The sequence below is a fragment of the Cnephaeus nilssonii genome, assembly GCF_951640355.1.
Source record: "Cnephaeus nilssonii genome assembly, chromosome: 16".
Classification (NCBI taxonomy): Eukaryota; Metazoa; Chordata; class Mammalia; order Chiroptera; family Vespertilionidae; genus Cnephaeus; species Cnephaeus nilssonii.
In genome coordinates, this window is record NC_137087.1 from 38,593,002 (window position 1) to 38,614,138 (window position 21,137).

The window sequence follows — 21,137 nt, forward strand, 5'->3', positions numbered from 1 at the left end:
GAGGGAACGCCCCCCTCCCTAGGGCATGAATTTCGTGCACCGGGCCTCTAGTTTACTAATAATTTATTTTTATTTTTATTTTATTGATTTCAAAGAGGAAGGAAGAGTGAAAGAGAGATAGAAACATCAATGAGAGAGAATCATTGATCGACTGCCTCCTACATGCTCCCCACTGGGGATTGAGCCCATAACCTGGGCATATGCTCTGATGGAATCGAACCATGATCTCCTGGTTCATAGGTTGATGCTCAATCACTGAGCCATGCTGGCTGGGCCTAATAATTTCTGTTACAGTTTCTCACCCATGTTCTAGTGCAAGAAGCTTTGGTCCTAGACCAAAGGAGCTTAGGTCAGAATTTTTTTTTTCCTTTTTATAAAATTCTGAATGTACACTACATTTTCAACTTCCCAGATGCCTTGACAAGAACAAGAATCTGACAAGTTCTTCTGATATAGTAGGATATAAATCACGAGGTCTTCAAAGTTAAATACCTCCAGCCCAAAGCCTACTTTTTTTTTGCCCTTTTAGTTCTTAATTTTTTTCTTTATTGATTTGAAAGCTATTTGATTTCCGCCTTCATGACTAAGAACCTAAATTACTTGAAATTTATTTTGTTAAACTGTACTTGTAATACTGAAATTTTATCAAATGACTATCATTTCCCCCTCTTCTGAATTCTTCTGAGTTTTGTTGCATTAGATTGTTAGGACTCTGTTGTATAAGTTGACATTTTCTTAATTACTATAGGCAGGATTAAGTGATTTATGCAGAATATAAGCTCTGGGAACAAATAGGCTCTAAAGAATAGAAAATGGACACGTATGATTTTAATATGTGTGTGTTTAGTTAACAAAGTATTTAAGACATTTAACCAGATTTATGGAAGTGAAAATATTATTTTTCTTTTTAAGACTTGTTTGTTTTTATTTTAAAAACCAGAATGTACTTAAGACTGACCTTCTAAGTTCACTGGAAACAATTTTATCCCCCACTGTGTTGGCTGTACTGAAAATCAATAGTCAACTAAAGCATATTTTCAAAACTTCACTGACAGTGGCTAATAAGGTAATAAATGTTGTTATCTCCAAATCAAATTGTTGTTTAAAAGAAAAAAAACTATCTGAAACCACACCTGGAGATTTACATGCAAAATCCATGGGTTCTGAGAAGGAATCTAGAGGAGGGAGGAGTTAAGATACTCTGCCATTGATGTAGTCAGCAGAATGATGGCTAAGAAAAATTAGAGGGAATGATAAAGATAAATGTTTAAGTTGGCAAAGTAACATATAGCATGCTATCATATGGTGGGTGAGAAAGATAATGCATCTATACATGTATGCATATATGCCTAGTTATACATAAAATGTCTGGAAGTATTTAAAAATGGTAGCAATCATCTCGGGAATGGAACTGGGGTTCTAGAAGCTGGAGAGAAAAAGGGACTTTGCTTACTGTTTTCTACCTTTTCTATTTTGTATGTATTAAAAAAACAAATAACTTTTTTTAATTTAAGAAAGTAATTAATTATCTTTCTTCAAAGATAGAAGATCAGAAAAAGGAAATGGATGGCTTTCTCAGTACACTGTGTGACAATCTACATGAACTACAAGAAAATGCAATTTCTTCCTTGGCTGAATCACAGAAGCAATGTGAAAATTTAACGAAAGAACTAAAGACAATAAAGAAAACCCATTCACAGGTATTTTATTTAGGTGATGTGGGGAGTGTAAAAAAGAAAATTTTATGATCTTTAACTTGATAATCCCTGTTACACAACCTGAATGCTTTATAACTATTTTAGAAACCTGAAAATACCAAAGCCACTATTGCTTATAACGGTAATTAATATAAAATAATTGAGAATACTTTTATTGATCGGTTAATATTTGAGGATTTGCTACATGTAAGCATTTTGAGTGAGCCTGCATGTCTGCATTATAACTTGATAAATTATTTTGTGTGTGTGGTAACATGTATAGTTACTTTCATAAACTATGCCCTGCTTTCCTCTTACAATTTCTGTCCCCTCGATGTCAGGCATTTAAATTGTAATAAATTAATACAGTTCTTAATTTTTATTAATTGATTATAAATGTAATTCATGCTTTATCTTCCTCCATGTAAACTATTCCTCAGTGTAATGAATGTCTAAACTTTTATTAAGCGATGTTATTACTACATGGCAGAAATCTTTGGTCAGTGAAACTGTTGACATAATGTAGTGGGTAGTGAAGGATTCCTTTTAAAGGGGAAAATGAGGGAGAGGGAATTCATATCCATATCACCAAAAATGAGAAGAATAACATATCCAAGATTTTTAGGTAAGAAATAAAGCAACTTTAAAATGAAACTTATCAGAGAAAGGATTACTATCAGAAATTAGTAAAAATCATAGTTAACATTTATTGAGCAACTTATGTGTTTAATTTCTCCCACCAATATAAATACAGGATTTATTACTAGCCCAGTTTTCTAATGAGGAAACAAAGAGCCCTCACAAGCATGAAGCAGTATTTTTTTAAAATATATTTTTATTGATTTCAGAGAGGAAGAGAGAGAAACATCCATGATGAGAGAGAATCATGGATCCGCTGCCTCCTGCAAGTCCCCCACTGGGAATCGAGCCAACAACCCGGGCATGTGCCCTTGACCGGAACTGAACCTGGGACCTTTCAGTTCACAGGCTAACGCTCTATCCACTGAGCCAAACTGGCTAGGGCAGTGGTCGGCAAACTCATTAGTCAACAGAGCCAAATATCAACAGTACAACGATTGAAATTTCTTTTGAGAGCCAAATTTTTTAAACAAACTATATAGGTAGGTACATTGTTATTAACTTAATTAGGGTACTCCTTCAATCGCACTGTACGTGCGCGCCCACACGTGGTATTTTGTGGAAGAGCCACACTCAAGGGGCCAAAGAGTTGCATGTGGCTCGAGAGCCGCGGTTTGCTGACCACTGGGCTAGGGCATGAAGCAGTATTTAGATCATCCTACAGTGGTGCTGGTGGTGATTATGTTGCCTAAAAGGCATTTATTTTTGAGGTCATCTTCTATATATTTCTTGAATATATTCCTGCAACTTGAAATTGCTGCAATTTCTTATACCCTCTGTATAGGGAATTTATCTTAAACCTGCTTAGAATTTTTTAGGTATATATTCTAAGGTAGATCAACTCTTTATAAATTAGCTGCTTTGAAATGTTTAAAATTAGTAATCAAATGTTTAAAAACAAACAAAATACCTATGATCTGAAAAGTATTTTAGCATGGATGGTTTGATTTCCCTGTTTAAGGAAGCAAGTTTACTAAATGAACACTAACAAAACAATTATGTAAAACTCTGAACACCTATTTACATATAGGTAAATCTGATAATATCTGCATTTCCCTCTACTTTGAGACTAGTAAAAATACTGAAAGACTTTATTTATAATCAAAGTGTTAGATATGTTTTATCAGCTGATGTCTTATTCAAAGATGGACTGAACAGTGAATAAGGCTGGGTGCCTTTTCAACTCTTCCTAGGTTTTTACTACAAGTCATTAGCATATTGTAAGCCTATAAGAGCTTGAAAGATGCCAAGTATGAGCAAAGGTAATACTCTATATTAACATTTTATTAATGTCATCTGTAAAATGTTTCAGCTATAGTAATTGATAACAAAATCTAATAATTTTGGACTGCTTGACTGATGAGATTATCAGCATTACTTTTTCCTTCCAGTATTGTCATCAGTTAAGAAGCAACTGTATGTATCTGTCAAAGTGGTTCTCAAACATAATGTATTTGGTTAGTTAAGAGATGTATAGTTGCTATTTTTTTAATCCCTATAAAATCCTTTTAATATCAAACTCCACTGCTTCCCTCTGTGGGAAAGAGGTAAAGACCTCTTGTAAGGAATTTATATAAATCTCACCTGTGGAAAAGTACTTCATGTCAGGGTAGAAAAAAGTTCAAGTGTCATAATTTCAATCTTTTCCCCTCCCCACACCTTTCTTACAGGAACTTTGCCAGTTAATCAATCTTTGGGGAGAGAGATTCTGTGCTTTGGAGGAAAAGTGTGAAAACATCCAGAAACCACTTCATAATGTCCAAAAAAATACAGAGCAGTAAGTTGTTTTAAAAATCCATTTACCTTTTCTCTGCTTGAAATTATTTTCAGAATAAAAAGCTTCAAATAGTACAAAAACAATCAACCCAGTTTCTCATTTAACATTTTATTATGTTTGCTTTATCATTCTCATTCCTCTCATTATTTCCCCCCTCTAAAATATAAGTATGTATATATATATGTGTGTGTGTGTATATATATATATATATATATATATATATATATACATATATATATATATATATATATATATATCTTTTCTGAACTAGCTGAGAATGTATTATAGATGTAATTGCTCACTTTCCAATAAATACTTCAATGTGTATTTCCTAAAAATAAGGATCCTCTCTTATATAACCATAGTGTAATTATTTTAAATCAGAAAATTAATATTGATAACTGCTATTATCTAATATGCACACCTAATTCAAATTTTGTCAATTGTCTCACTAATGTTCTTTATAGGAAAAGGAAAAAATTTCCCTCCTGGTCCAGGGCTTAATCCAGGATCATGCATTGCATTTGTCATGTCTCGAGTGTCCTTTAATCTGGAGCAGTTGTTTAGTTTTTGTCTTTCATGACCTTCCTTTTTTCAGGACTAGAATATTTATGTCCCTCAGTTGGGGGACCCCTTTACTCTCTTGACCTCTCCCTCCCTACCCCTCCTCCTTTCTGTTAACCACCATACTGTTGTCTGTGTCTGTGAGGTTGTTTGTTTGTTTTCATTTGTTGCTTTCTACAAGTTTTTTAATTGTATATGTGACTCAACATTATATTTCTATTGAACAGAGCTGCTGTAGAATTCTGGCTAGCACCTATCTTACTACCGAACTCCTATCATCTGTTTTTCAGTCCTGTTGTTGGTACATGTTCCATTCTGAACTCTTCTTTCTTGAATCTGAATCTAGAAAGTGTTTCCCAACTTTGTTTTCCTAGTGTCTAGACTTAGGATTTCTGGCTTATTCCATAGCTTTGAAGGAAATACTAGGAGTAGGATTGAAATAGGAAGGGAAGGGAACCATGGTATACTTTCTTTAAGGCCTAAGCAAGTCATTTTTCCTATCTTTTTGGCATTGTGTGCATGTAAAAGATTTAATCAGGCATAGGGCCCAAGAATCTAGGTGAGATTTATGTGTACTGAAGTTTGAGACCTCCTGCTTTCGGCATTTACTGTCATAGTATGCAGTCACTTCTGAATAAATTTCATCTTCCTACTAAGTTGTGATTCCTTGAGGGGATAGATTTGTGTTGACAGTCTCCAAGTTTACCACTTAAACACTTTTTTTCGATCATTTCCACTTAATCTGTGGTTGAACTTTGGTTTTTAACACACATGCTTACTCACTTGGTTTACTCACATGGTGTACCATCTAGTGGTAATAGACGGTAACTTTCATTCCTCAGTTTAATTCTGTGGTGCTATTGCCACGGGTGGGGAGCATCTAACCCGAGGGCCATATTAGGCCCTCAAAATCATTTGGTCGGCCCTGCCACGGCATTAGGGGTGAGTTAATTAAACGTTTGCTCAAATATAGCAGGCTAATTTTTAAGTCGATAATTTTGTATGGCTTGCGAATGATGTTATAAATACCCAAATGGCCCTTGGCAGAAAAAAGGTTCCCCACCCCTGTGCTATACAGTGACTTTGAAGGCTATTAAAGGGAACCTGACTGAGAGGAGGAAGCCACATGAATGTTAAATGTATATTTTAACTGACGTTAGTTTTATGTCAGGGTTACGTTTGTGCTATGTGTATAGTTTGTCACACACCAATATTATTTTTTAACTTAAAAAAATAATTTTCATTGATTTCAGAGAGGAAGGGAGAGGGAGAGAGAGATAGAAACATCATGATAAGAGAGAATCATTGACCAGCTGCCTCTTGCACACCCCCCACTGGGGATTGAGCTAGAAACACGGGCATGTGCCCTGACTGGGAATCGAACCATGACCTCCTGGTTCATAGGTCGACGCTCAACCACTTAGCCACATTGGATGGGCTTAAATTTTTTTTATGTTTTAATATTTATTAATTAAATTGACATTGGTCAACATGAACATATAGGTTTTAGGTGTGGGTTTCAAAGATCTGTATATTGCACCATGTTCCCACCACCTCAAATCAAATCTTTTCTTGTCACCTTGTATTAGCACCCCCTTTCTATCTTTTCTTTTAATTATTAGAAAGCTTTATAGTTAATTTTTATTTTATAAAGTTTATAATTTTTATGATCTATGTCATAAACAAGGCAAAACTGTAAAAGAACGCAATGACTGTGCACCATTTAGGGATTAGACTAGAGGCTGTAGATGCCCTCAAATAACATAATCCAGTAGGAGAAATAAAACATGTGGACAGATTTCATTTTGATAATTGTATAGTTAGTACTTTAGGAGGTAGAAGTAAAGCATCATATCTGGAGGAGAGCCGAGAAAGGCCTTATGAGAAAAGATATTTTCAAAGGTCATCTAATGGCAGATGTGATGTCAGTCTGCTGTGAAAAGACACTGGCCAAAGCATTCCTTCTCGCCGTGTGGAAGACTAGTAGGAACAAGGGCTCTGGAGCTAGACTGCCGGGTTTAAATATGCCATTTGTGAGCTGTGTGATCTTGGGCAAGTTGTGAATCCTTTGAGTCTAAGTTTTCCATTTTAACAATGTTGGTCTCTTTTCCTATAGGAAATCTAAGGATATAATCAGCAAAACAACTTCTCACAGTACAAAGTTTTGTGCTGATTTTGATGGCTTATCACAGGAACTCAGACATTTTAACCAAGAAGGTACAAAATTGGTTGAAGAGTGTGCAAAACACTGTGATAAACTCAATAGCAACCTTGAAATAACATCTCAAGACATTGAACAGAGATGTGAGGCTCTGAACACAAGCGCACTTGGTTTTTCTGAACAGTGGCTATCTGGTTTAAATAAAAGGGAAGAGGAAATTCAGAACTTATTGGAGGTAATAACTTTGTAACTGGAACCTACTTTGGGGAAAATAGTGATAAATTAAATATTCTTGGCTAAGGGTTGGTTTAAAAACAAAAGACATTTAAAAATATAATAAATGACAACATTTTAAAGTATATTATAGTTGGTATAGCTTATACATGGTCTTGTTTCATGTTTTTGTCTCCTAGATCTCAAAATTATTTAATGTTTGTCTGATCTGTATCCTTGTTATTTGACTTGTTAGTTCCTTCAGATAAGGGCACTCTGTCTTTTGATGTATAATACCTTCCGCTTTTATATGCCTTTTATTTTTTTTCTTCAGTACATTCAAATCTGTTACTGCTTAAAGTATTTAGGATGTTGTTCTGGTTGCTCCGAGGATACTGGACAAGATTTGTAGGTTTGTTTGAACTTAACATTTGCATGAGCCCTTGGTTGGCTTGGTTTTTCATTCTGTGCAATAACAGGATTTCACTAAATAATCTTAGGAATTAGTAAAAGAATTTAAGTATTTTCAGCTACATAAGTTATTTTCACTAAAAGGAACCAGGGCTAATGAAGAACTAGCTGTTTTTAGGTTTGAAGCAGGAAATGAATCAGATGAGCCTAGAGATCTTGTCATACCAAACAATAAGGAAGCTATTAAAGACTAGTGGGTTTATGTCAGAAAGACTTAGGAGCTACCTGATGAAACTCCTCTATTTAAAGATGGTGTGATTTGAGCATAAAAAGAGTTTGCTACAATAGATTAAAATACATCAAATACATTAAAACTCATGAATTCATAGGTCTTCTTTGGAGCATGCTAGGGAAGCAATGCATTATTCTGAAAACTGGTTATAAAGGGAAACAATTGAGTATCCATCTGTCTCTCTCGAAAGAATTCTGTCTTGGTTTAGCAGGGTAATGGATGAAGAAAAATGTTTTGGTGACTACACCCAAACCCACTGATTAATCATAACATAAGAAATACAACCAGGTATTATGTGCTTTTAGTACTACCTATGAAATATTCTTGCCAAAAATGAAACCTAATTTAGATCAAACCTTTGGATCTAACTAGTTTGTAGAAAATACAGAGAACAGCCCTAACTGGTTTGGCTCAGTGGATAGAGCGTCGGCCTGCAGACTCAAGGGTCCCAGGTTCGATTCCGGTCAAGGGCATGTACCTTGGTTGCGGGGACATTCCCAGTAGGGGGTGTGCAGGAGGCAGCTGATTGATGTTTCTCTCTCTCATCGATGTTTCGAACTCTCTGTCCTTCTCCCTTCCTCTCTGTAAAAAAATCAATAAAATAAATTAAAAAAAAAAGAAAATACAGAGGACAGACAAACATGAAAATATTGCATAGAGATGCAATTGACCAAATCCAGAATTTGAGGTATTCAATAGAGCAAAGACCTGGTTTCTTCAACAACAAGTTATTTTAAAGGAGAAAAGTATGAGGAAGGATAAACCTGTATCAAAAGATTATGAAGACTAGAGGGCTTAAGTCCTAGTTTGTCTGGGTTGGTCCTCTTTTATACATCTTTTGTACTACGGAAATTATTAAGAATGGCCCTTTCACTCTGCAAAATATTTCCGTTTGGATGATAAATTATATAGGACCTCCTTAAGACATATCAACCGATTCTAATGATAAATTCTGATTCAAACAAACAAGTTGTGAAAAACACTTGAGACAACTGGTGAATCTGAACAGTGATTAGACATTTGATGTAAATAAAGTAGTGTTAAATTTTTTGATGTGAGAATGGCCTTGCAAAGCTCTTCACTTTACAGATATATGCTGAAGTAAATGGATGAAATGATACAGGATCTGCTTCAAAAATAATCCTGAGGGGAAAAGGAGTAAATGGCCAATTTTGTTTGATTAAAACCCCATTTGTTGATAAATGTTGCGGCTGAGTAGTAAATACAGAGGTGTTAATTCTCTATTTCTGCATGTGTTTTTAAAACTTTTTATAGAAAATTTCAAGGTAAGCGGGAAAGATGTATTGAATAAAACACTGGCAACTTTGATTTTAATAATAAAAGCTCATTTGTATTATTTACAGGTTGTAAACCAAAATTGTGAGGTTTCAAGTTCAGAGATTACTGAAAAATTAAGTGGACATAAAGAAGTTAATGAGAACCACCGTAACAGTTTTCTTGGTCAGATAAATATTGATGAAGAAAAATTAATGGCACAAAGTCTAGAACTTAATGAAACCATAAAAATTGGTTTGACTAAGCTCAATTGCTTTCTGCAACAGGATCTGAAGCTGGATATCCCAACAGGTACTTTATTTATTTTATTTTATTTATTTATTTATTTTATTAAGGTATTATATGTGTACATATCTTACCATTGTCCCACCCCCACCCCACACCCATACATGCCCTCACCCCCCAGAGTTTTGCGTCCATTAGTTATGCTTATATGCATGCATACAAGTCCTTTGGTTGATGTCTTATCTCCCCACCTCTCCCTAACCTTCCCCCTGTAATTTGACAGTCCCAACAGGTACTTTAAGAGGGAAATAGAATTGGTAAAATTTTTGAAATGGAATTCAACCTTATACAGTGCCAGATGTTCAGGAAAACTAGATCCTGCCACAGCCTGATAGGAATTTACCATCACATGTAATCAACTCAAATATGGAAATATTAGAACCCTAAAATAGCTTTACCTAAGCATTAGATATAATGATATAGGTAACATATACTCCTAAAAATTTGGGCATCATAATTCAGCAAAATTTTACTAAAATTTGGGGAACTGGCTTTGTCTTAAGAGAGGACATTTTAAAAATAAACAAAATGTTGGCTCAGTGGATAGAGCGTCGGCCTGCGGACTGAAGGGTCCCGGGTTCAATTCCAGTCAAGGGCATGTATCCTGGTTGCGGGCATATCCCCAGTAGAGGGTGTCCAGGAGGCAGCTGGTTGATGTTTCTCTCTCATCGATGTTTCTGGCTCTCTATCCCTCTCCCTTCCTCTCTGTAAAAAAATCAATAAAATATATTTTAAAAATAAACAAAATGAACCATCTATCTAGAACTGTAATTTATTGAATTACATTCCTCTATTTTTTTGTTCATATAAAAATTAGAGCCTGGCCAGTGTTGCTCAGTGGTTTGAGTGTTGACCCATGCACCAAGAGGGCACCAGTCAGGGCGCATGCCTGGGTTGCTGGCTGGGTCCCCAGTGAGAGAGGTGCAGGAGGCAGCTGATCAATGTTGATGTTTCTCATCGATGTTTCTGTCTCTCTCCTTGTTCCTTCCTTTCTCTCAAGTCAATAAAAGCTTTCTTTTAAAAAAAAACAGGAATGTAGTTAAATTAGTCTATTTTAATGCAAAGCTTACCACATTGTGCATTTCCTTTTTCTTTTCTCTTTATATTTCATTATTTCTTAAAATTTATTTTAGAGAATGAGAGAGGAAGAGAGAAAGAGAAACATTTATTTGTTGTTCCACTTATTTATGCATTCATTGGTTGAATCCTGTATGTGCCCAAACCAAGGATTGAACCTGCAACCTTGGCATACCGAGATGATGCTCTAACCACCTGAGCTATTGGGCCAGGGCTGCATTTTGTTATGTGTACCTCTCATTTTGTCATGGACTGTTAGATTGGCATTTATGGATCACCGTTTTGGGAGGTCAGAGGTTGCAAATGTCAGTGTAGGCTATACTGATTCAGTGAAGCCAGTATGGAAGAAAGTTTAACAAGCTATTTAGCACAGGATGAGTAATTGAGTTATTAATTGGATTGTGTTAATGGTTGCCCACCCTGGAAATTTACTAAAAATTCAGTAAATTTTATGTTAAATAAATCATACTTTAAAAAGTTTTTTTTTTAAGCAGTTATAAAAGGATTTGATGCTAAGTATTTATTCCCCAAGAGTCCTATAATATTTTTTCAATAAAATTAGGAATATAAATGTTAAGCAAACAAAGTAAATGCTTATGTAAATTATGAGAGTATGAGTTCATTATAAAGAAATTTAACTGGTTAATATTTAGCTCCCATCAAATTTACAGTGAAATGATTATCCCTATCAAAGTGATCATGTTGGGCCCTAGCCGGTTTGGCTCAGTGGATAGAGCGTTGGCCTGTGGACTGACGGGTCCCTGGTTCAATTCTGGTCAAGGGCATGTACCTTGGTTGCGGGCACATCCCCGGTGGGGGGTGTGCAGGAGGCAGCTGATCGATGTTTCTCTCTCATCGATGTTTCTAACTCTCTAACCCTCTCTCTTCCTCTCTGTAAAAAATCTATAAAATATATTAAAAAAACACACAAAGTGATCATGTTGGGAAAACTACTCTTATTCCAAAAATGCTGCCATTTCTTAGAACATTCTGACTCCTTTTATTTATTTATTTTTATTTTTTTTAATATATATTTTTTATTGAATTTTTACAGAGAGGGAGAGGGATAGAGAGTTAGAAACATCTAGAAACATCGATGAGAGAGAAACATCGATCAGCTGCCTCTTGCACACCCCCTACTGGGGATGTGCCCACAACCAAGGTACATGCCCTTGACCGGAATCAAACCTGGGACCCTTCAGTCCGCAGGCCAACGCTCTATCCACTGAGCTAAACCGGTTAGGGCCTGACTCTTTTTAAAGCCTATAACACATCTTTTGTATAGCCTCAGAGATGTAAAAACTTTATGTTTTGGGGTAGGTTGAATATTGAAAACAAATTGTGTCTATTTTAGATCAGTTGTCAAGTTAGGAATATTATTAGTTGTAAGCAATGTATGCCTAACAGGTGACAAGACTAGTATAATTTCTAATAAAAAAATCTTATTTATATCCCACACTTCAATTTTTCCCACTTAAATGTTGTCTACTAAAGGTACAACACCACAGAGGAAAAATTATTTATATCCATCAACACTGGTGAGAGCTGAACCACGTGAACTGCTCCTTGATCAGTTGGAAAAGAAACAGCCTGAGCTGTTAACGATGCTAAACTGTTCAGAAAACAATCCAGAAGACACCAGTCAGGTAAAATTTAAAGAATCATAATTTTAGAACTATAGACTCTTGATGTCATTGATTTCACATGAAGAATTTTATTCTTTTCCTTTCAATCCTACCCTATATCTCATTCATAATAGTTGTCTGACCATTAAACATGTTTCTTTTAATCTGGACATTTTTTATAATTAGACTAATGGATAATAATAATAACATCTACTTTTTAAAATATATATATATATATATATTATTGAGTTTTTATAGAGAGGAAGGGAGAGGGATAGAGAGCTAAAAACATCGATGAGAGAGAAACATCAACCAGCTGCCTCCTTCACACTCCCTACTGGGGATGTGCCCGCAACCAAGGTACATGCCCTTGACCGGAATTGAACCTGGGACCTTTCAGTCCACAGGCCGACGCTCTATCCACTGAGCCAAACCGGTTAGGGCAATAATATCTACTTTTTATGTTGTGCTTATGTGCCAGATATGGTTCTAAGCACTGTACATATATATTTACTGAGTTAATGATTCTCTCAATAACCCTGAGGGGTGGGTGCTAGTACTGTTCCCATTTTGTAGGTGAGGAAACTAAGTGTTATATAGTCCCAAGTCACAAGGATGGAGTTGCAATTAGAACCTAGACAAGCTCCACAATCTGTGCTCTGAAATATACTAATTATAGAATACTTGGGAAATCAAAAAGGGACAAAGAAGAAAATAAAAAAGAAACTATAATCCCATTATTCTGAGAATACCACTTTTAACCTTTTTTTTTAAGTACTTCTCTATATGAAAGCATTAGGGATTATTTTCATTATTTTGTGGACTTTCTACTAATTTTGTTGAGGGTTAACTTATACAATGGATATTGTGTTGTTTTGTTTTTTTGTTTTTTAATCCTTACCCAAGGAGTGGGGATATTTTTTCCATTGATTTTTTTTTTTTTTTTAAGAGTGGAAGGGAAGACCAGGGGAGTAGGGTGGGGGAGGAAACATTGATTGGTTGCCTCCCACTGGAGCCTCAACCGGGACCGGGAATTGAACTTGCAACTAAGGTATGTGCCCTTGACAGGGAATCGAATCCGTGACCTTTCAGTCTGTAGGCTGACGCTCTAACCTCTGAGCAAGCCAGAGCTATTTTGTTATTTTCAAAAAAGAAAACTCCCTTGACTTTTGGGAAGATTTTTAAGCCCTTGGACTTAATCACCTACCCAGCTTCTTCTTTTAGGACTCGGATGAAGAAAAGGCAGGTCTGGAGCACACTATTGAAGAACCTGTAAATCAAGAGCCATCTGTAGATGCTAGTGTGGATTGTTCCTCAAGTACTGGGGTTCCGTTTTTCCAGGTACCTGATTATATCCTATCAGATAACCCTTCCGCATCTGGTATAAGTCAGTCATTTGCTATTCAACATAAAGGCATTGCTCTTGGTAGGTCGAACAGCAAAATATTTTCAGCCATTTGAAATGGCTTGTTAATTTCTCTGATTTAAATTATTTACACAAATTAGATCATTGTACCAGGGGTTTTCTGTAGGATAAATAAAGGCTAAATTTGACTTATTCTCCATCTTCAGTTGGTAATCTTCAACTGTCCCTTTCTGCTTCTTACATACTCAGAATGGATACTGAGAGCGGTCGTATCCCTTCCCTCCACCTTTGACCTGGAAGTCTTGGAGCCTTTCTGTGCCCATAATCAGACTTTGAGAGCTATGAGGTTTAACAGACTGAGAGACCAAAGGCCTCGAGTTACATTAGTGATTTCTTCTGCTGGGGCTTTGGCCATGTTAACAATTCCCCCATGTTTCCTGAGCTCCTTGTGGGCCTTGATCTTGTGCAGTTAAATCCTGTAATGTCTCTTACCCCCTCTTATTTATTTTTATTATTTTTTTAATCCTCACCTGAGGATATTTTTCCATTGATTTTTAGAGAAAGTAGATGAGAGAGGGAAAGACAAAGAGAAATATTGATGTGAGAGAAATACATCGATTGGTTGCCTCCTGCACACGCCCTGACCAGGGCTGGGCTGGGAAGGAACCTGTAAGCTAATGGAGGTACGTGCCCTTGACCGGAATCGAACCCTGCAGAACCCTGGTCTGCAGGCCGACGCTCTATCCACTGAGCCAAACCGGCTAGGTCTTTTACCCCCTTTTAAACCCATTTGGGAATATGGCACTGTAAACTGCCTAGCACCTTTCACCTATTTTGAAGATATGAGCCTAGACCAGTGATGGGCAACCTTTTGAGCTTGGTATGTCAAACTTCGCCAAAAAACTGAGCATAACTTGGGTAGTGTGTCACTTTGAGGAAAAAACATTATTTCACGATATTTATAGTTTAAATAACATAAACGTATAATTGTTATATATAATTGTATTTAATAAACCAAAAACTAAATATTTAGTGCTGACACGCGTGTCAGAGGTTCGCCATCACTGGCCTAGACAGTCTGTGAAGTAAGGACTCCCTTACATAGGACATGGATGGCTCCGTTTTACAGTTGAAGTGCTGCTTCTGACATGTATATACTTACACCTGTTTCTGAAAGACTTGCAGGTCTTTCCACCAACGTCTGAAGATTCCACCCCTAATTTTAAAAAATATATATTTTTATTGATTTCAGAGAGGAAAGGAGAGGAAGAGAGAGATAGAAACATAAATGATAAAAGAGAATCATTGATTAGCTGCCTTCTGCATGCCCCCCACAGGGGATCGAGCCCACAACCTGGCATGTGCCCTGACTAGGAATCAAATCCTGACCTCCTGGTTCATGGGTTGATGCTCAACCACTGAGCCTTGCCAGCCGGGCTCCATCCCTAAGTTAAGCTGTTAAAACTTCTAGCTTAGATTCTATTAAATTCCTCTCTGTTAGCCTTAAGGCAATTTCATCCCCAAATTCTTTCTTTTGCTTTATTCTTTAGTATATTTCTTTACATTTTCAACCCTCTCTTCTATCTTACTAAGTTAAGAAAAGGGGGAGAGTTAAAAGAAGTTAATTACTGTTTGGAAATCCGTTCATTATTACTGTTTAACCAGGCTTAGTGGTTCAGCTATGGCAAGGAAGTCCCTACAGTACTGGGAAAATTTGGAATTGGATTTTAGACCTTTAGCTAAAGGCCGGAAATTATTTTCCCCCTGATAGCATTCTTTTGGGGTGGAGGTGAGTTTTCTGGGTTTAAAACTCTAAAATAGTTTACAATTTGTCTCAGCATTGATAACTAGATCTACAATGATTATCAGCCATCTCTTAAAGCAAGTATGAAGATTTCAATGAAATATACATCTCCAAATGAAATAGGTTTAAATAAAAGATAAAATAAAGTTTAAATAAAATGTCTTAAGGTAGCCCATATATCAGATTCTCTGCTTAAAATAGTATTGCCTTTTTTTGCATGATAGCAAATCTTTGTTTCCCCGGGATTTCTTCACAGCAGCACGATTGACATTTTGAGCTGGATAGTCCTTTGTTGTGGGGGCTGGTCCTCTGTGCTGTGTATTTTATAATGTTTAGCAGTATTTCTGGCTTCTACCCATTAGGAGCCTGTAGCATCCCCTAGTTTAACAACCAAAAATGCCTTCAGGCATTATGAACTTTCCTCTAGGGTGGGGGAAGGGGAGCATAATTGCTCCCACTTGAGAATCACTATTCTACAGTAAAATCTGTGATTATGCTTTGGAATATCATATGGAAAATTAATATTTCTTTTAAAAATATATTTTATTGATTTTTCACAGAGAGGAAGGGAGAGGGATAGAGAGATAGAAACATCGATGAGAGAAAAACATCGATCAGCTGCCTCCTGCACACCCTCCACTGGGATGTGCCCGCAACCACGGTACATGCCCTTGACTGGAATCGAACCTGGGACACTTCAGTCCACAGGCCGACACTCTATCCACCGAGCCAAACCATTTAGGGCAATATTTCTTTCTACTCCTTCCATTGGTGGTAAAATGAAGCAGGCATTCATTTCTACTTGCCAGACAGATTGATTGTTAGTTCAAATTTGTGCTGAGTCTTTTTGGAAGTTCTCTCCACACTTAATTTCTTTGCTATAACCCATAGAACTTTGAAACTAAGAGTATAGCTAATAGGTATCAAATGTTACTTTATATTGACTTAATTTATCCCCTTAAATCTACAGCATAAAAAGTCATATGGAAAAGACAAAGAAAACAGAGGCATTAATCCAGTGGAGAGGTCTAAAGTAGAAGAAACTACTGAACAATCTGTTACAAAAAGCAGATTACCTCTACGAGCCCAGATAAATCTTTAGTTAACTCGAGGGTTTTAAATTTTATTTTTAATAAAAATGAAAAATAAAACCCGTAACTCCAGAACCTTGAGCCTTGTGTATAGATTAAAAACAAACAGAAAATATCAAGGCAATATTGTAAATTTAGTTGAATTTAATATGTGTTCCCATTTTTTCTGTCATTCCTCTGTAGTTCACTGTGTATTAAGTTGGGTTTCATTTGGGATTTGCATTGAGTAAACATGTATTTCTAGCTTTGAATATAAAATTGTCCTTTTATAACAAATGAAAAATATTTTTGTCTATTACTAAATAGCAAATATATAGGAGCTGCACTATTCTTCTAGGCTTGAATGGTAACATCACCAATGCTTGGTCTTGGGAAGGACCATCTCCTTCCTTTTATTTTTTTTAATTTTTTTTTTACTATGATTGAATTATGTCTATATTTGCTTGCCTCCTTCCTTAGACTTTGCTACTCTGCCTTCTTAAGTTCACTTTCTCCCATTTTATTTGTCAATAAACCATTTGTAGAGCTCCAGATTGGTATCCATTTATTATGAGATAGCCAGAATTTTACCTTGCTATCTTTAATACTTTTTTATGGTTATCTATGAAATCAATGTCAATAATAAACATAACCCAAGAAGGTCCTTTCAATATTTTTAATTTGTTACCCCTAGACATGCAAGCATTTAATTCCTTTATGAGGCCTAACACATGAGCCTCCACAGAGTTCATAAAAATCCAGCTTCTTTAGAATATAGATTACTGTTATGGGAGAACTACCTAAATCTCTGATTAATGGCTGTGTGACCCCATTTTAATGCCTGTGTTTTACACAGAAAGTCACAGTGGTTTAAGGGCTTTTTGAAGCTATTAATTATGACTATAATTTGTATTCTTTTGTTTACCTGATAAAACTTGTTCTTTGTATATAATAAAATATGCATATGTGTATTTTTTTCTATTGAAATCTTAATCTTTAGAAGAGCTTTGATAATTTTGATCTGACAACCAAATTTCTGGAAGTTGAGATATTTCAACATGAAGAACCAGAACACTTAGAAGGAATTAATAAGTCCTTCCTTATCCACAGTTTTGCTTCTGTGGTTTCATTCACAGTTACCCACGGTCTGAAAATATTAAATGGAAAATTTAAGAAATAAACAATTCATAACTTTTTAAATTGCGCGCCTTTCTGAGTAGCATGGTGAAATCTTGCGCCGTCCTATTTCTATCTATGAAATTGTAAAGAAGGAAAGAGAAATTTGTGCTAGTTTTGCTGTACCTCAAAAACTGCAAAAGTTATGGCCACAGACAGTGCTTGGTAAGTGCTTAGTTAAGATGGAGAAGGCATTAAATTTGTGGGTGGAAGACATGAACAGCAAATGTGTCAGAAAACATTGAGCCTATACAAACTCTAAGGAATCTTCTGAAATGAATAACACCAAGCTATTTACTGCAAACCAGGGATGGTTACATATCTAGGAATAGATTTTGGACTGAAAGATGTAAAAATTACTCGAGAAGCTATGTCTGCTGATGAAGCTGCTACCGCATTTCTGGCAGAGTTGAAGTTGATTAGATTCTGTTTCAGGGCATCCACTTCGGGGGGGAGGGGTGGAATGTTTCCCCTGCAGGTAAGGGGGGGCTACTTTATGCACAATGAATTTTGTGCCCAGGTTAAGTATAAATTTAGAGAGGTTTGACTTTGATAGCTAAATAAAACCAAATCCTATTGGAGAATTAGAAAATGGGCTATTTTGAGGAATAAATTTATCTTGCAGAGGTGTTATCTTTATAAAAATGATATTTCTCTACAAAAGCAGATGTCAACATAAGCTATGGATAATATCTAGTAAAATAAATTGCTCTCAGTAAATCCATGATTAATAAATTTGGTTTCTCCATTAACTTGCTTGCCCCATTATTTCTTAGTTGGCAGTGGGTATATATTCCAGAGTTAAGCAAATTGTATTAACATTTGCTTGTATTGTATTAAAATAAACTTCTATACAGAAACTACCAAGGAAGAAGGGCCTTGGTAAAACCCCAGGCTTTAGTTCCACTCCACAGGGCTACACCGTGGTGCAAGAGTAATGAGAAATAGATTGGTTCTCACAGGGCCTGAAGTCCAGCTAAGTCTCCTCATTCCCTATTTTAAAGTTATCCAGGAAAGCTGATGCAGCTAGTTTAATTACCTGACAGAAGCAAAAGTAAATATCTGGAGAATTTAAACATTCAGAGTCTTACATTAGCTCTGCAAAGTTACATGTGCCATGTCAAAAAATAACCATTGGCAAAAATAGAGCAGATAGCTTCACGGACCCCTTCCACCTTAGAGGTAAGAAAAAGCAAACATTCAGAAACAACTTTGTCAGAATTCTGGGAACATTGACAGCAACCAAAAAATGCTGAGTCAAGAAAAAGACAAGCTTAAAAACTAGGCAAGCTTTTCAGTGTTTTACATGCCCTTGTTCCATCCCTTCCCCAGCCCATGTTTTCGGAGTGACACCTTGGTTCCTGGTCCCAAGGAAGCAGATATGATCATCTAAAATAATTGTCCTAACCGGTCTGGCGCCTCCTGTGGGAGTGAAGCAAGGCACTTTCCTTTGTTTCAGCTAACTCAGGCCTTGGGGGAGGAAGCGGCAGGCATTTCTTTAAAATACTGTAAGGCAAATGAACAACCTGCTGCCTCCTGGGGCAAAGGATTACAGCGGATGTCAATGAAGGAGTGCCAACATCTTGAGGAAAAAATAGGAGAGAATTTGTTAAAGGAAAGTAGGCCGTTCAAAAACCATTGTATACTGGGGGATTGGAAAGCCCTTTATGTTCGGGCCAAGTTGCATGCATGAGAAAGACCCTCAGCTTTTACTGCTGCCTGATACTTAGGATCAGTACAAGCAGTAAGTGATAACTAAGGCAGATTAAAATGGCCTGCCCAGGCATTTGAAGGTGTGCTCCGACACAGCCAATAGGCAAAGACGGGGAGGACTTTTCGTTTTTTAAGATTTTTGTTTTAGTAATTATTTAAAAAAATATTTTTTATTGATTTCAGAGAGGAAGAAAGATAGAAACATCAATGAGAATCATTGATTGGCTGCCTCCTGCACGCTCCCTACTGGGGATTGAGCCCAAAACCCAGGAAAATACCCTTGACCAGAATCGAACCCAGGACCCTTCAGTCCACAGGCTGATGCTCTATCCACTGAGCAAAACCAGCCAGGGCTTGTTTTAGTAAATTTTTAGGCTACTGGCATTTAAGAAAATGTCAACGTACTAGCTGAACACAAGCAAAAGGAAGAGACTTCAGAGACTACATAAGTCAAAGAATTGAGACTTTATATACACACACAAAAAAATAGTTTGCAAAAGTCACTAAACAAATTGCTACAGCTCACAGTAAGCAACAAAAACCCTGGGCATGACAAAAATGATTTCCAGAGTTACCACATTATAATATTCAAAATGTTTTATTTTCAACCAAAAACTAATAAGCATGCAAAGAAACAAAGTATGGCCCATTCAAAGAAGAAATTACATAATCCATCCCTACGGAGCACAAACATTGGACTTTAAGTTAACTGACTCAAATATGCTCACAGAGTTAAAGGAATCCAGGAGAGCAAATAGAGGATATCAATAAATACATTTTTAAAAACCATACAAGCTTTGACCAGTGTGGCGCAGTTGGTTGGGCATCATCCTGTGCACAGAAAGTTTGCTGGTTCAATTTCCGGTCTGGTCACATACCCAGGTTGAAGGCCTGATCCCCGGTAGGGGGCGTGCAGGAGGCAGCCCATTGATCTCGCATCAACGTTTCTCTCCCTCTTCCTTCTGTCTCTAGAAAATCATTAAGAAATCTTTTTTAAAAACACCATGCAAATTGATTGGGAGCTGAAAGGTCTAACTGAAATAAAAAGTCACGAGAGGGTTCCAATAGATGTGAGCCAATAAACTTGAAGCTAGGTAAATTGAAAATGTCCAGTTGGAGTAGCAGAAAGAGGCAAGTCTGAAGGAAAACCAAATAGAGCCCAAGAGATCTATGGAGCACAATGAAGCATACCGACATGTGCAAAAAGGGGAGTACCAAAGGAGAGGAGAGAAAGGGGCAAAAAGAATACTTGAAGAAATAATGGCTACAAACTTCTCAAATTTCTTAAACCACTTGAATCTACACATCCAAGCAGCTCAACAAGCCAAACTGAATAGAATAAACTCAGAGACCCACAACAAGACATGATAATCAGACTGTCAGAAGCTGAAGACAGAATCTTGTAAACAGCAACAGGGTAATTTTCAGGATAATGCAAATCAAAACCACAATGAGATACCATTTTACACCCACAAGGATAGCTATAGTGAAAAAATAAACTGTTGAAGTTTACAACAGGAATCCTTGTACAAGTTGGGAATGTAAAATGGATCAGCCACTGTGGAAAAGCTTGGCGGTTCCTAAAATAAGTGAAACAATCACCACATGACCCAACAATTCCACTCCTATGTGTCTACGCAAGAGAAAGGAAAAAATTCCTCCACACAAATATTTGTACACAAATGTTCATAGCAGCACTATCATAACAGTCCAATGGTATTAACAGCCTTATGGTTCATCAACGTATGAATGGATAAACAAAAGGTGGTAAATACAATGGATTATTACTCAGCCATAAAAATGAAGTATGGATACATGCTACTATGTGGATGAACATTGAAAATAAAATGCTAAGATTAAAGAAGTGAGAGGCAAAAGTTTATATATTGCATGCTTCCGTTTAAATTGAATATCCAGAATAGGCAAATTCATAGAAACAGGTTGGTATTTGCCAAAGCTGGTTGAAGTGGG

General features: G+C 36.5%; 2 protein-coding genes across 2 annotated transcripts in view; one reads left to right on the forward strand and one right to left on the reverse strand.

The window, feature by feature from the left end:
- The window catches only part of KIF11 (kinesin family member 11), a 44,539-nt gene extending 27,750 nt beyond the window's left edge, over nucleotides 1–16,789 (forward strand). The window contains exons 15-22 of the mRNA XM_079793455.1: nucleotides 941–1,066; nucleotides 1,542–1,700; nucleotides 4,007–4,113; nucleotides 6,794–7,073; nucleotides 9,119–9,341; nucleotides 11,907–12,058; nucleotides 13,262–13,378; nucleotides 16,178–16,789. Of these exons, the coding sequence (XP_079649581.1) occupies nucleotides 941–1,066; nucleotides 1,542–1,700; nucleotides 4,007–4,113; nucleotides 6,794–7,073; nucleotides 9,119–9,341; nucleotides 11,907–12,058; nucleotides 13,262–13,378; nucleotides 16,178–16,309 (1,296 nt within the window). The 3' untranslated portion in view covers nucleotides 16,310–16,789. The remainder of the gene's footprint in view (nucleotides 1–940; nucleotides 1,067–1,541; nucleotides 1,701–4,006; nucleotides 4,114–6,793; nucleotides 7,074–9,118; nucleotides 9,342–11,906; nucleotides 12,059–13,261; nucleotides 13,379–16,177) is intronic.
- The window catches only part of IDE (insulin degrading enzyme), a 149,303-nt gene that overhangs the window by 118,581 nt on the left and 9,585 nt on the right, over nucleotides 1–21,137 (reverse strand). The gene's annotated exons all lie outside the window — the stretch shown is intronic.